The sequence below is a fragment of the Pezoporus occidentalis genome, unplaced genomic scaffold (assembly GCF_034315485.1).
Source record: "Pezoporus occidentalis ecotype Australia unplaced genomic scaffold, CSIRO_AGI_Poc_V1 ctg26, whole genome shotgun sequence".
Classification (NCBI taxonomy): Eukaryota; Metazoa; Chordata; class Aves; order Psittaciformes; family Psittacidae; genus Pezoporus; species Pezoporus occidentalis.
Window position 1 is genome coordinate 5496782 of NW_026914502.1, and position 13465 is coordinate 5510246.

The 13465-nt window shown below is 50.3% G+C and overlaps 1 protein-coding gene across 9 annotated transcripts in view; it reads right to left on the bottom strand.

Annotated features, from left to right (window-relative positions):
- ZYX (zyxin) overlaps window positions 1-13465 on the bottom strand; it is a 26389-nt gene continuing 12924 nt past the window's right edge. For 3 of the 9 annotated variants that reach the window (XM_062624033.1, XM_062624031.1, XM_062624029.1), the window contains exons 2-10: window positions 8165-8425; window positions 5101-5282; window positions 3972-4064; window positions 3188-3691; window positions 2569-2710; window positions 2321-2490; window positions 1995-2173; window positions 1594-1714; window positions 1-1188 (exon numbers count right to left, since the gene is read on the bottom strand). In XM_062624033.1, the coding sequence (XP_062480017.1) occupies window positions 1078-1188; window positions 1594-1714; window positions 1995-2173; window positions 2321-2490; window positions 2569-2710; window positions 3188-3691; window positions 3972-4064; window positions 5101-5282; window positions 8165-8414 (1752 nt within the window). In that variant the 5' untranslated portion in view covers window positions 8415-8425 and the 3' untranslated portion in view covers window positions 1-1077. Of the gene's footprint in view, window positions 1189-1593; window positions 1715-1994; window positions 2174-2320; window positions 2491-2568; window positions 2711-3187; window positions 3692-3971; window positions 4065-5100; window positions 5283-8164; window positions 8426-8935; window positions 9039-11632; window positions 11655-11830; window positions 11941-11970; window positions 12066-12249; window positions 12593-13465 lie in introns of those variants that run through there. The other 6 variants (XM_062624028.1, XM_062624034.1, XM_062624035.1 and 3 more) reach the window with 6 other exon arrangements.

Below are 13465 nucleotides of genomic sequence, written 5' to 3' on the forward strand. Positions count from 1 at the left end.
TGGAAAAAAACCCTACATTTTATTGAACGCAAACAGTGGTTGGCACAGTGTAGCTATTCAAAAGCTTTCTTGGGTTTCAGAGTTTCTAGTCCAGGAAATGGGGCTCAGTGCAGTAACACTTAGAGCCAGACAGTACATTGCTATTACACCACAGCTTTCACTGACAGCAGGGAAAAGAATTCCTACTGGAACAGGGAGACATTCCTTAGTCTGCTGAATCCTCTTCCACACACTGAGACACCTCCCCACCGTGTGCTGCCCGTCCTTATGACGGTCTGTATTTGTAAACATGCTTTCTTTGGATCGCTTTGCTACTCTGGTGCCCAGCCTGGTTGCCCAGCAAACACACTGGGAAGTGACTCATTCTGGGGAGGGAGAAAGACTGGAAAACAACTTTCCAAACTTGGGAATAGAGCAGGACTCCAAACGCTGCCAGTTTAATCTGGCTAAGGGGGAAATCAAATGTAACGAAACAGCCAGTAAAATCCATTAGAGACAGAAAAGCTATGCTAGGTTAGCTTTTCACAGCAACAATAACAAGGATTCCCAGTACGTTCTGCCTCCACACCCTAACCCAGGAGCGAGGGATTGGGTAGGGCAAGACTTCCTCATCGTGAAAGGAAGAGCAAGAGGGAAAAACAAATGAAGACAGAAGCAGTACCGAGATAGAGGCTTCCACTTTCTAAGGTCAAATGGCCACTCTTGGCTCCGTGGCACAGAATGATGCTCAGCCCCTCCCTGCACCTGCCATCAGGTCATTCTTGCCACTTCCACCAGGCGGTGGTGGAGGTCTGGTCTTTCTCCTCCAGTCTTGAGGGAACAGAGACTGTGCACTCACCATCACAGCCCCAGCCTGGAATACATAGTGGCCAGGACGTGGCAACAGGAGGAGAGGTACCTGCTTGGTGGGTGTGCAGACAGAAGTCTAGGAGCAGTGAATCCTACATAAGTAAAGAGCTGTGCTGGCATAGTCTCCAATGGTAGCAATCTGCCTTCTCAGGCAGAGGGATAGGACAATGCGGGGAGGGGAAGAGTATTGAGTGCAGGGGTCTCAAGGGAACACCCACTACAAGCTCCTCAGCGAGCTGTTTTGGCACGAACGGTGTGACATTTAATACACAGCACGTGCCCATCCAGTGGAAAGCACCCATTCTCGTCTGCTTCAATGGACAAGGGCTTCCCACAGTCCTAAACAGGGAAAAAAAAAGAGGGAGGCAGCTCAATGATGGCCAACAGCAGGATAAATGCATTCAAGGATGTAAGAAATCCCCCACTGGCTCAGCATAATGGCTCACAGCCCCCTGCTCTGTCTCTGGTGGTGCTAACAGGAGATACTGTTTTGAGGGAACAGCAAGCCCCTTCTGTGATTCCAACATGTTCCCGCAGTATACACAGCTGCTGCATTAGAGATGTTAGAGACTACAACCCTGCATAAACCTTGTTCATGGACCTGTGGTCACTGAATGTCTTATCCTTTTCTGAACCTGCTTTGAAAATGCTCCAGATTAATTCAAAACAACCTTAGTGTTTCGTCAGGAGAGACAACAAAGAGGTCCAGCTGCTGGCGATGAGCATGGAAGCCACCAAGCTTACCTCACATTTGTAGCATTTCATGTGGAAATTCTTCTCCAATGCCACAACACGCACTGTCTCATCCTTCCCAGGCTCTGGCATGATGGGCTCACTACAGACTGAACAGCGTGGAGCATACTTCCTGCAACACACAGAAACAGGGAGCGGATCACGGCCACTGTGGTGGCAGTCAATGAACATTTCTTACTGCCATATAACGCTATGAGCAGCAGAGGAGTAATAAATCACAAAGAAGTTTAAGTGGGAAAAGACCTAATTGCTATAAGGTACATTGTTGACTCATTTTTAACTCAACATCTGTTGATTGCACGGGCAACCCAATCCCATTGTGCAGCAGAATCAAACAGCTGTGAGGGAATCTGCCTTCTTTCAGACACCACACACACATACTCTCTCCATACCTGTGGTAGTCATCCACACAGTGAGGCTGGTTGGCCTGGTCCACAATAAAAGCAGCCCCTTCAAGAGGGGTATGGCACATCACGCAGGTAAAGCACTGGGGATGGTACGAATTACCAGTGGCCTTCAGCATCCGGTCTGTGATGGTCTGTTTGCAGACACTGCACTTTTCCAAGGTCCCCTGAGCCCAAAGGAAACAAGTAAGACACATTAATCCAGTCCAACACCCCTAGGAGGCTATGCCACAGACAGACGAGGTGGAAGGAGGGAGGGGAAAACAAGACACAGCAAGCACAACAAGCTCAGCTCCCTCATCCCCATAACTCACAGCATAGCAGTCCTCACAGAAGGGCTTCTCATCCACATTGTAGAACTGCTGCCCCTGCAGCTGCTTCTCACATTTGAAGCAGGTGAAGCATTCCACATGGAAGAGGCAGTCCAGGGCCCTCACAGCTGGCTGGGTTCGTGACAGAGGCTTCCGACAGAAGCCACAGAGCTCTGTCAATGGAAGAAGAAAGGGATTAGGAGAAATGAAAACCCCTCACAGCCCTACTGCTATGGAGGGAAGGAACACACCAGAAGTAGCGGCCTCTACTGTGGGCGGATGCTCCATATCCTTCATTAGTTTCTGGGTCAACATCTCCAGCTCTTCTACCTCCTTCATAGTCAGGCAGGAATTTCCCCTAGGTGGATCAGCACTGGAGCCTGTGGGTCTATGCTGCAGGAAGAGGAAACATTCAATCCCTGAGGACACATACAGAGCCATAGAATAGTTCAGGTCGGAAGGAACCTTCAAAGCTCTTCTAGTCCAACCCACCTGCAATGAGCAGGGACATCCTCAACTAGATCAGGTTGCCCAGAACCACATCCAGCCTGGCCTTGAATATGCCCACAGATGGTGCATCCACCACCTCTCTGAGCAACCATCGGTGCCAGTGTTACCACCCTCATAGTAAAAACACCCTGAATCTCCCCTCCTTTAGTTTAAAACCACTGTCTCTTGTCCTGCTGCAAAAGAACCTGCTAAAAAGTGTTTCCCCTTTGCAGGACCCTATCCCTGTCCACAACTGCCTCTAGCTACAGCTCTTTCAGAGGGGTAACAGCCTCCTCTAGCCTGGGACAGACCCTCCCTCCCCATTGTCCACTCCCAGCGATGCCCACCCAAAAGCACTGATCCCATGGCTCTGTCCCCTACCGTGTCTTTTGCAGCAGCAGGTTGCTCTGTTGGACGCGGCTTCTCCTGCACTTGGGGTCTTTCCCTCTGCTGGGCATAGGTGAAATTGGGAGGCTGTGGCCGAGAGGAGGGACCTGAAGGTGAAGGGGCTGTGAACTGAGTCTGAAGGGAGGTAGGATATCTTGCAGAGTTTGATGGAGCCATGGAAACACTGGCACCTGGTTTGGACCCAGATTTAGGAGAGCCAGCAACAGATTTAGGTGGGGTGAATGTAGGGGTAGGCTGAGCAGGAGGGAGAGAAGGTGGTGGAGGGACTGGTGCTGGGGGCTCCTTGCGTTGCTGTGGGGCTGCCCACGGGGCTGGGGTCAAATCTGACCCAGGGGGTTTGAAAGATAAGGTTCCACTTGGCTTTGGAGTGAACTTGGAAGGAAAGGAATGAGGAGTATCTTTGGATGCAGACGGTACTTCCACACGGGCTTTTGGTGCTGATGGTTTCTCCAGAGAACCTGTGGATCCTGGAAATATCTGTAAAAAGAAGCAACAGAGAGAAACAGGCAGTTGTCAGCAAGGTGGAAGAGAAAATATGCTGTCTATAGCAGTGTCAGCAGCTACCCCAGACCCACAACGTTAGAGAGTTTCCACACTGTTACACCTTTAGGAGTCATGACAAGCTGCAGTATCTGTGCTTTCTGGTCCTTCACATTCACTTTTGCACTACGGTTTATCCAGACATTATTATCTTCACTACCTCCATTCAGCAAACCAGTCATCTCTCCTTCCACCTCCAACATCCTGGAGAGCTCACCCGGGGTCTGAAGGGGTCATTCTTCTCCATGTCATCCAACATTACGGACAGTGACTCAATCTCAAGATCAACGCTGCTCATCTTGCCACGTTCCTACACCACCATCCATGAGGAAAGAGGGAGCAGAGCATGTTACAGGAACAGCCAGAGAACCAGGTGTACCCCCTTACAAGAGCAGATTTTTGTGCTTTGGACCGTGGTACAGAGCTGCTCCTTGCTATGAATGGAGAGCAAGCTGGTGAGGATGAACAGGGCACAGGCTCCAAGGTCTACAAACAGTGGGAAAATGCACAGCCCAAAGAAACTCACAGATTTAGGTGGGAAAAAGGCATCTGGAGGTCTCTTGTCCAACACCCTGCTCACAGCAGGGCTAACTCTAGCTAACAAGCTAGATCAGGTGGCTCAGGGCCTTGTCCAGGTCATTTCTGAACATCCCCAAGGATGCAGATTCCCCGGCCTCTCCAGGCATTTGTGCCAGTGTTAATTCATCCTTGGAGAAGAACAGCTTTTTCTTCTGTCCAAAAGGAATTCCCCTTGCCGCAGCTTGTGTCCATTGTCTCTTGTTGTGCCCCAGTAAGAAGAATGTGTCTTCTCTCCAGCCCTCCTTTAGGTATAGTAGGCTGCAGTTAGATCCCTGCCTCGGCCTCCTCTTCTGCAGGCTGAACAAACCCAGCTCTCTCTCTTCAGCTCCAACCCCCAATGACTGCTATGACCCTTCGCTGGATTGCATCTAGTTCTTTATTCCTCTGAGTAATTACACTGGGAGCTCAACTGGAAAGTCTCTGAAGATGTAGCCTCACTAGAACCAGAGAGAGAAACCATCGCTGTCCTTGTCATGCTGACTACACTCTCACAACTGCAGTCCAGCAACTGTGGTTGGCCTTTATTGTCACAAGGGTGCATTGCTGGCTCACGCTCAACTCGCTGTCCATCAGGAGCACCAGGTCCTTCATCTGCACAGAGCTGCAGCCTAGCCAGTTGACCCTAACCTATGCTGGTCCGGAGGGCGATAGCATTTTCTGCTTTCCCACATCTCAGAGCTTCCTGCTGCTGAGTTCAGACAGTAGTGAGAAGCTGTCCCAGCTCACAGAGCATCACAAAGAACTATACTTCCCTTGACCACACTCACCTGTGGGGCAGGTACGTTGCTCACCGGCCCTTCATCGAACATCGGTGGTGGTGGCGGCAAAGGGAAAACCTCTTCTGGGGCTGGTGGAAAAGGCTCTTCGAAGGGGGGTGGAGGTGGGGGAAAAGCACAGTTTGAGAAGCTTGCCTCCTCTCCAGGTGGTGGGGGAGGTGGCAGCGGCAGGTCTGTGGGGAAGAACGAGAGCAAAAGCAAGTTTGGATCATTTCTTACAGCACAAACCCCAAAAAGGGTCTTGAAGGTATTAAAAGCAAGTACTTCCCAAGTACTCAAGGGACCCCATCAGGGACAATTGAACTCCACAGGTTGGCTTTCACCTAGTCTAAAGCTATTTGCCATCATAAGAACTTCCCTCGTAACCTACTGCAATTAGTTACTGGGAATAGTTATTGTATAATTGGGAAACGTGTCTTACTATATGCCCTTTCTCACCCCTCCTCTCATTTCTTGGTCCCTAGCATATGTTTCTCTTGCCAGTACCTGGCTCAGATTGCTAAATACAGAGCAACATTAGGAGGAGTACCAGTGGATAACCCAGGACCCTGAAGAGGCAGTACTATTACAGGAAAATAAGCTGGCACCTCACAGCTGCCTAGTAAGAACTATGAGAAGCAAGAGGGAGGAAAACAAGGCAAGTTGGACCAACTAAACCGTATGCCTATGAGGAATCCTTGAAACTGCTTTATTTTTCTAGGAAATTAAAACATCTTTCATTGTGGAAGCTAAAACGTCCCCAATACACATGAGGACGCGAGAGATTTTGAAGAACCCTTTTTAAGCAAACTGAAAAGCACCAGAGTGCCTCAATCTCCTATAAGAAAACCCCACTGCTTCTACCTATGCATATTTGCCAAAGATGTGGAACAGGAAAAAGAGACATTTTCTACTACGCCACATGCAAATAAACATGAATACTCTTGCCCTCTTATCATCCAAGCAGCAAAGAACACTGAAGACAAGGAGGCGTAACTTCTACATCCCCTCTTTCATACATCCATCTCTCTCCCTTAGCTAGCCCCAACCAGCAGTGGGGTGAAAGATGACGTTTTTCACTCCTGCTACTCCATGTGCAACCTTCAACAGCAGTAATTGAACTGTCCCATCTTTATATCCAGTTACTGTCAGCAGACTTTATGAGGACTTCTCATATGTAACCTAAGGGAGACAATGCTGCCCTTTCACAAAATGAAATCCAAAATCTTAATTAGCTAGTGGAATGCATAAACTGCACTGGTATGCAGCACCTCTTCCAAACCTTCTTGTGAAGCAGAACTTCTGCTTGGCGGAGGAAGTAAAACTAGGCTGGTATTTTTTCCTTTGAAACTACAGTTTGGGTTCAAGTTTTGTATACGCTTGCCTTTTGGTTTACTAAAATGCTAAAGAATATTGCAGAATCAAAGCCCTGATCTGCTGTCACATTGTTTTAGATACACTAAAAGCCTGTTTTATGAATTATTCATACAAACAAAAAAGTTCCCCACAAATATACTGTACCAGATTTATAGAGTGATCAATACTAAATACAACATGCTTACAGCAACACTAACGTAGCCATCCTGTTGTTTAAGACAAAGAGACCAATCACTATGGCTTTGTTATACTACTATTTGTTTGATGAGTGTATAAGAAAGGGACAGGATTGAAAAGATGCACCAGAGAAGGATCAAGTCAGATGCATTTCTCTCATGACTGAGTTTTGGTGGTTCACCTGTACTTCAGATGTCTTGCTGGCAGCCCTCACCCAATGGTGCCAGCAGCTTGAGCCCAATGGTCCTTTTGCTAATCTTTCTGTTACATTAGTTCCTCCATAGTAAGATTTATAAGGAAGGAAGGAAGCGAAGCAAACACCTAATACTCCAATTGCATTCTGCATTGAAAAATAATTTTTAGCATCCATCTGTCTACTTCTGTACTTCAAATTACATATTTGTGTCAGTTTGAGACCTTCCCAAAGACACCCCTAATCCACACAACTATAGCAAAACCCCCAACAATGTAAGAGGAAGAAGGTAACAGTTAGCTGGTGCAGTTCGAGGAAACAAAAACACCAACGTGCTGACCCTTGTGACTCGGGGCTTCATAACCTGTCTCTTCTGAGCACAGAACCTGCCTTCTTACAGATCAGCTGCCAACCTAGGAATCACCAGTGCTGCACACTCTATACCAGACAGTGAAAGGCATCTACAACGGTAGTTAACGTTATCTGAACATGCATGTCCTGGCTGAGGTGCACCCTGGTGAGAGTCTTGGGCTAATGCACAGCATCAAGCATTAGCAAGACGTCCCTAGAGAAATTTCTGGTAGCCCCATGCTGACCAGTTCTAAGTAGGGAGCCACACAACCAGGACCCCTCTGCTTGTCAGAGGACACAAATCCAACCAACCAAACACACCACCAGCACAGGAAATAAGACGAAAGAAAAAGAGAAAGGAAACCACGCTACAAGAAGTGATTCTGCACAGGAAAACACACCCAGCCCAAACCACTAGGCAGAAGTGTAAAACTCTACAAGCCATACAGAGCTGTTTCTGACAGCTTCCACCAGTTTTCCATGCCATTTTTCATTCCTCCCCATCCCCAGCAGCAGTGAAGATGGCAACTGCAGAGCCCATGAGAAGGATCTCTATAATCAGAGACAACCAGCTTGAGCTCAGATGAATCAACAAGGAGAACAGCATGATTCACCACCATCAGGATAAAGTTGCCTGCAACATACTCGCTCCCAGACATGCTGGCCAGAAACTGACTGCAGTTACACAATTATGCACTCAGGGAATACTATAAAAAAGACAATAAAACAATCCACTGCACTCCTCTAGCACCAGTGCAATGCAGGATTGCCATCCAGCTTCCATTCTTAATGCAGGCTCTATGTACTTTGGTATCCCTTTACAACCGTCTCATCTCATTCTGGAACCTGCCAGCCTCTACAGCAAGAATATCCATCACGTGCAGCAGAGGTGCCTCTGTTCTCATGTTTAGCCCTGTTCCAAACCTCACACCCCTGGAATTTAAAAATGCACTATCTGCCACGGCAGCCCTCACCTACCTTCTGGCAGCAGGGACATGGTTGCTGGTGGAATCTCCCCCACCTTCCCTATCTGAGCACGCTGGGCGCCAGCTCCAGGAGGCGGGGGCAGTGGTGGCTCTGATGCATCCCCAGTCTTGAAGGGGTTCACCTTGGGTTTAGGGGCAACCACGGGTGCAAACTTCTTCTGCGGATTGTAGAAGAAAGGGGTAGAAATGTTGATGTTGACTGCGGATATCATGCGGGTCCCCGGGGCACCTTGGGAGGCCATCCTCTCAGCTCCTGGCAGGAAAAAAAGGGAAGAAACCAATATGAAATCAGCCTTGGGCCAGAGTGGAAATCTATAGACACAAACACATGAAATAGCTACAGAAGTTTAAGTTCATCCAGAGGCTGAGGTGCGCAAACAGAGAGCACAGAGCACTTCCAGCATCAGCACAGGAAAAAGGAGGAACAGAAACTGCGACAGCACGCTTCATCATTTCAACTCAGTATGGCATTAACCGCAAAGGGCTTCCAGCTACACAGAAACCCAAGGTTTTTGCTGCACGAGAACCCTGCACACAGCATGCTGGAGAGGACAGCAGTGGGCCACCAGAACGTGTGTTACCCAGCACACACACACCCTAAGGGGTGCCCCCATACGTGCTCTTCCAGCACTGGAATCAGCATTTCCTCTCCCCCACTTACCCAACAACACGAAAAGGCTCCTCTCGATCTCTGCCTGTGCCAGCCCCGGTAACCTCCCCCCTTTCCGACCCTGGCGCACCCCTCGCATTCTCCGTCCCTTACCTCCGGAGCTCTCCATGCTGCAGGCAGCGGCGGCAGCACGGCCCGGCTGAGGAGCTCCCGTTGTCACCTCCCCGGATCTCGCCCCCCTTTCCCCTCCTTCCTGCCCCCGCCAGGAAGCAGCCCTGGGCTGCGGCCGCCGCTCCGCCCGTGCCCGGGGGCTGCGAGAGGGGCGGCAGCACCGCTGCACCGGGGCTCGGCCCTGCGCTGCGCAAGGACGCGCGGTGGGGTTGCGAAAGGCCGGCGCTCCGCTTGCAGCAGGCGGGCCATAGCAACCCTCTGCGCTCACTCCTCCCCATCACCGGGCTGGAACAGCCAGACGACAGCCCCGCCAAGCCGGCTGCTTCGGGAACCGCAGGGCTCAGGATGACAGCCACATTTCTAGGATTCCCTCAGCCCGGCAATGCAAGCCAGGAATCTTATCCGTGCTAGAAATCTCCACGCAGCCAGAAGCTTTGTTGTAAAGCCCGGCATGCCTATAGTCCTCCTAACACCCCAGAACAATAGCGCTTCCCCCAGCACAGCGGCTCTGTGCCAACGTTCAAATCAGTGCCCCTCCACACTGCCGGCTTCTCTCACACGGACAATAAAAGCAGCTGGGACAGATAGCCCTGGTGCCACAAACATCACCCACGGCTGCTGATAAGATCCGCCTGCCCCCGGTTCTAAGAGCTCCCACGATTCAGTACAGCACTGCAAGACCTAAATGTTACACTTCTCCAGGTCACAGGCGTGTGACAACATAGACAAACGTTAAGTACATGCTGCTGCACTTTTTGTTCCCTTTGTGCAGAGCTGATGAATTGCACAGGCTTCGACAAACTTTTCTGGGCTTTTCAAGAGGAGGAAGAGGCTGCAACAATAAGCAGGAGCCAAAAAGCGGCGCTGAGCACCACCCACATGATCCGGCATGAGAAAGGGTCATCGCAGAGGAGTAATAAGCGAGGTCTGTCCTCGATCCCTCAGACTTGTAGGGGTCAATAGACTTGCAAGTCAGAAGGAACCGGCCAACTCCCTCCAGTCTGCAGCTGCCCACTGAGCTACAGAAGTTGATGAAAAGACCTCCAGCCTTTCTTTATGGAGTTCAGCATTACGCCCCACCATTTCACTATGGTGTGATGAACCACCTGGTAGTAGTTCTACCAGAATTGTCATCACTAGAAGCAGAACACCACAGTGACAATAATGTCCCTTCTGATCATGACCCATACTGAGGTTAGTCAACACAAAAGCAGCCTTGGGACATCAGCTGCTTCACAAAAAGAAGGCTGGCTTTGCTGCCAGCAGCTGCTACCTCCCTTAACCCAAAGCAGCCCATTTCCCAGTATGTCATGTCATATTTCAAGCCATCCCCATCCAGCAGCTGCCCCTGCTCATCCTCACTTCTGTTTATCTGTCCACACAACCCAGGCCAAACAGGCTGACAGAGGCTGCTGGCCTTGCAGAAACACCCACGGCCTCGGGTACCACCTAAGTACCCAACAGTACTGTACCTTTCAAGTAGGTACAGTACCACTTAAGCCTTACAAGAAACACAGAGCTTATGCAAGTCCTGTGGCGCTATTTTTAACAGCTATTGGTGAGGGAGTGTTACACCAGCAGACCTCATCTCAAATCCTTCTTGTCCTCACATTTCCCCCTCAGGGGAGAGATTTTTTCTTCCTGCTGTCACAGCATTTGATGACTCTAGTGGAGCTATGAAGAAAGATGCCCCCAAAGGACACAGTCAGGATACCTGGTTGCCTCATACACTGCTCCTCTCTAACAGAGAGCAAGGAGAAGTAGGACAAATCCCAGTGACACCTCCTTCAGCAGCACGGTCACCTCCCAGAAGGTCCCATGGTGGGTCTGCCACCTCTTGTGTACCCAGACAGCTTTCAGCTCTTTGACACCGCTTCCAAAAACTCAGCTACTTTTCCGGGGTAGCAAAAGTGGGAGGAAACAGAGAGCTCAGTGTTATTTTTCCCCCTCTGTTGGTAGAAAGCAGCTCGGTTCCAGTCACACAGGCAGCCCCCATAAAAGCCGGCCCAGCACTGTGGGCTGACACGCCGCATTGTCTACTTCCCTATTTGCCAGCTTCCTCCCAACCGAGGGGAGTCAGAAGGAAAACTATAGCAAACAACACAGACTACGTAGTGAACAGATTAAACAGATAAAGGAGCTACGGTTACCTTCATTCCCTCATACAGACTAATTCCAGAAAGTTCTCCCAGCCTGGCCCAAAGTTACAAAGCTTCAAAGAGAGCAAAGTTCTATCAGCTATGCGAGCTGCAAGGTAGAGCCTTAAAACAACCGGACTGGGAGAGGGACATTCAGATCTACAAAGGTCTCCCACACATCCTGGGCTTGCCTCCTCCCTACGCACGGAGGGGGAAACGGGAGTTAAAACCCCCAAAAGCCATGCAAACACATTCAAAACGCGTGGAAGTTCTGCGACTTTCAAGTACTTGCGCCTCCGCTTTCCTCGGGGCACTCCCAGAGAGGCAAAACCTCACGAATGAAACAAACTTCACGCACAAAGAGCCCCAGCTTCCTCTCTCTCAAGCACATCTGGAAAAAAAAAAACCATTCCATAGGTGTCCCGTACGCACACAAAAGAGAGCTCGTCCCGAATAAAACCAAGCAACACCTTCCCCCATCCCCCACTGCTGCAGCTACACCGGAGCTGCCTCCATTTCACTGGGAGGAAAGGAAGCTCACCAAGGCACACACATCCCCCGAACCTCTCTTCTGCGCACCGTCCATCGACCCGAAAGAGACACTTCGCGCACGGCGAGCAACCCTCCCGGCAGGAAACGCGCCCTCTCCCCGGACGCGGAGGCACCCCAAGACTTGCTCAACGCCAGCCCCAGCGCTGCAGACAAAAGCTTCTTCGCTAAGCCCAGAGAAGGGACTCACCTCTGGGGACGGCGATGGGGAGTACGCGGCACCCGGAGCCAGCGAGGTTGTGCTGCCCCCCGCCCGGCCGGGGAAGCAGCGGTAATGGAAGGAGGGGGGGGGAGAGCAGCGGCCGAGCCTCTCCGCTGCCGACAACTCACCAAAAAAGCCTCGCCCAGGCAAAGTTGTTTGACCATAAAAGGAGAGAGGCTGCGCGAAGCTGAGCTCACTCGCTGGGGAATGCGACTGAGGTAAGGGGGGGACGGCGCTCACCGCCCGCCGACGGGGCGCGCAGGGGCGGCGGTAGCCGCGGGCGCAGAGACCCGGAGTGTGTGTGTGTGGGGGGGGTCTCTCCGCTCGACCGCAGTCACAAAGCAGAAGCGTTTGCCGGGTTCCCCCCCTTCCCGCCCCAGTCCGCGATTGCGTTTCCAGCCCCTGACCTGAACTGTAGGAGGAAATGGAGCAGCTCTTGGTGAGTCAGGGTCCCTGCTGGCCTCGTCCACGCACGAACCAGCTGCGGGAACATCTGACTCATGCCGCCCCTCCCCAGCCTTCCAGAAGTGAAAGCAAACATCAGATGACTCCGCCGTGCAGAAAAGCGACGTGTTGTACTGGGCTAAACACTGAACTGGTTGATATAAAACACCAGCCATTTGAATTGCTTTGTTGGCTTGCATGTGCTGCACACTGGTTTTGTTTTTATCGCAGTGCTGGCTGCGGGTTCAGTCCTGCTTTTAGACCAGCGACAGCCTGACCCAGCACAACAGGGCATGTAACTTTCAACTCCTGCCTTTTCTTCCTCTCCTTGCTTCTAAGCTGCACAGGGAGAAGGGATGCCAGTAAAGACAGAATTCATGTGCTTTGCACAACCATTGTACTTTGGAATTTGGTCTTAATGTGGGGGTTAATACCCCTACTGTTGCACATTCCCTGGGGAATTACTGTATTTAGTAATGCTCAGGAAACGTGGGGCTTGTCTGCTCCCAAGACTTGCCTATCAACGGCATTAGTATCTTTACTGTGACTTACTCACAGGTGGGTAAGCCACAGACCACACCAGTTAGACATCCCGCCCTCCCGTGTGCACTACTGCAAAATGGTCACGTTAGAGAGCTATGCAAAAAGGCTCACCAAGCCTTAAGAAATCAAGTGTAAACAAAGCTTTAATTTTCCAAGCAAGGTCTGTACAAAGAGGTAATCTCTCTTATTTAACCAGCTTATGGAGCTGGTAAAGCTGGGCCCTCTGTGAGGTTTTTCATTGTTACATACCATGTAACCCATAGCAATGTGTAGCACTGAGCATCTCCTTACATAGCTGCCACTGTTGAATTGTTGATTTACAGCTATGAATTGCTTAGGGATATGTAGCTCTTGTATAGTTACTAAATAATTCTGAAGTTGCTGCTGCTTTTATAGGCATGGCATCAGCCCCGTTACCTCCCATGATTAATGCACAAAGTAATTATATAGGATAAGAAAGGTATCTCTGTGCTGGGTCTTCTAACATTGTCACTCTTCTAGTGCAGACAATCTTCCTCCTTCTTGTTTGGGCAAAGCTGTCAGTGCAGAGCTAAAAAGATTTCATGGTGAAATCGCTAACCGATTTCTGGAGCAGCACAGTGCACCTTACACAATCAGCCTGACCTTGGAGCACCC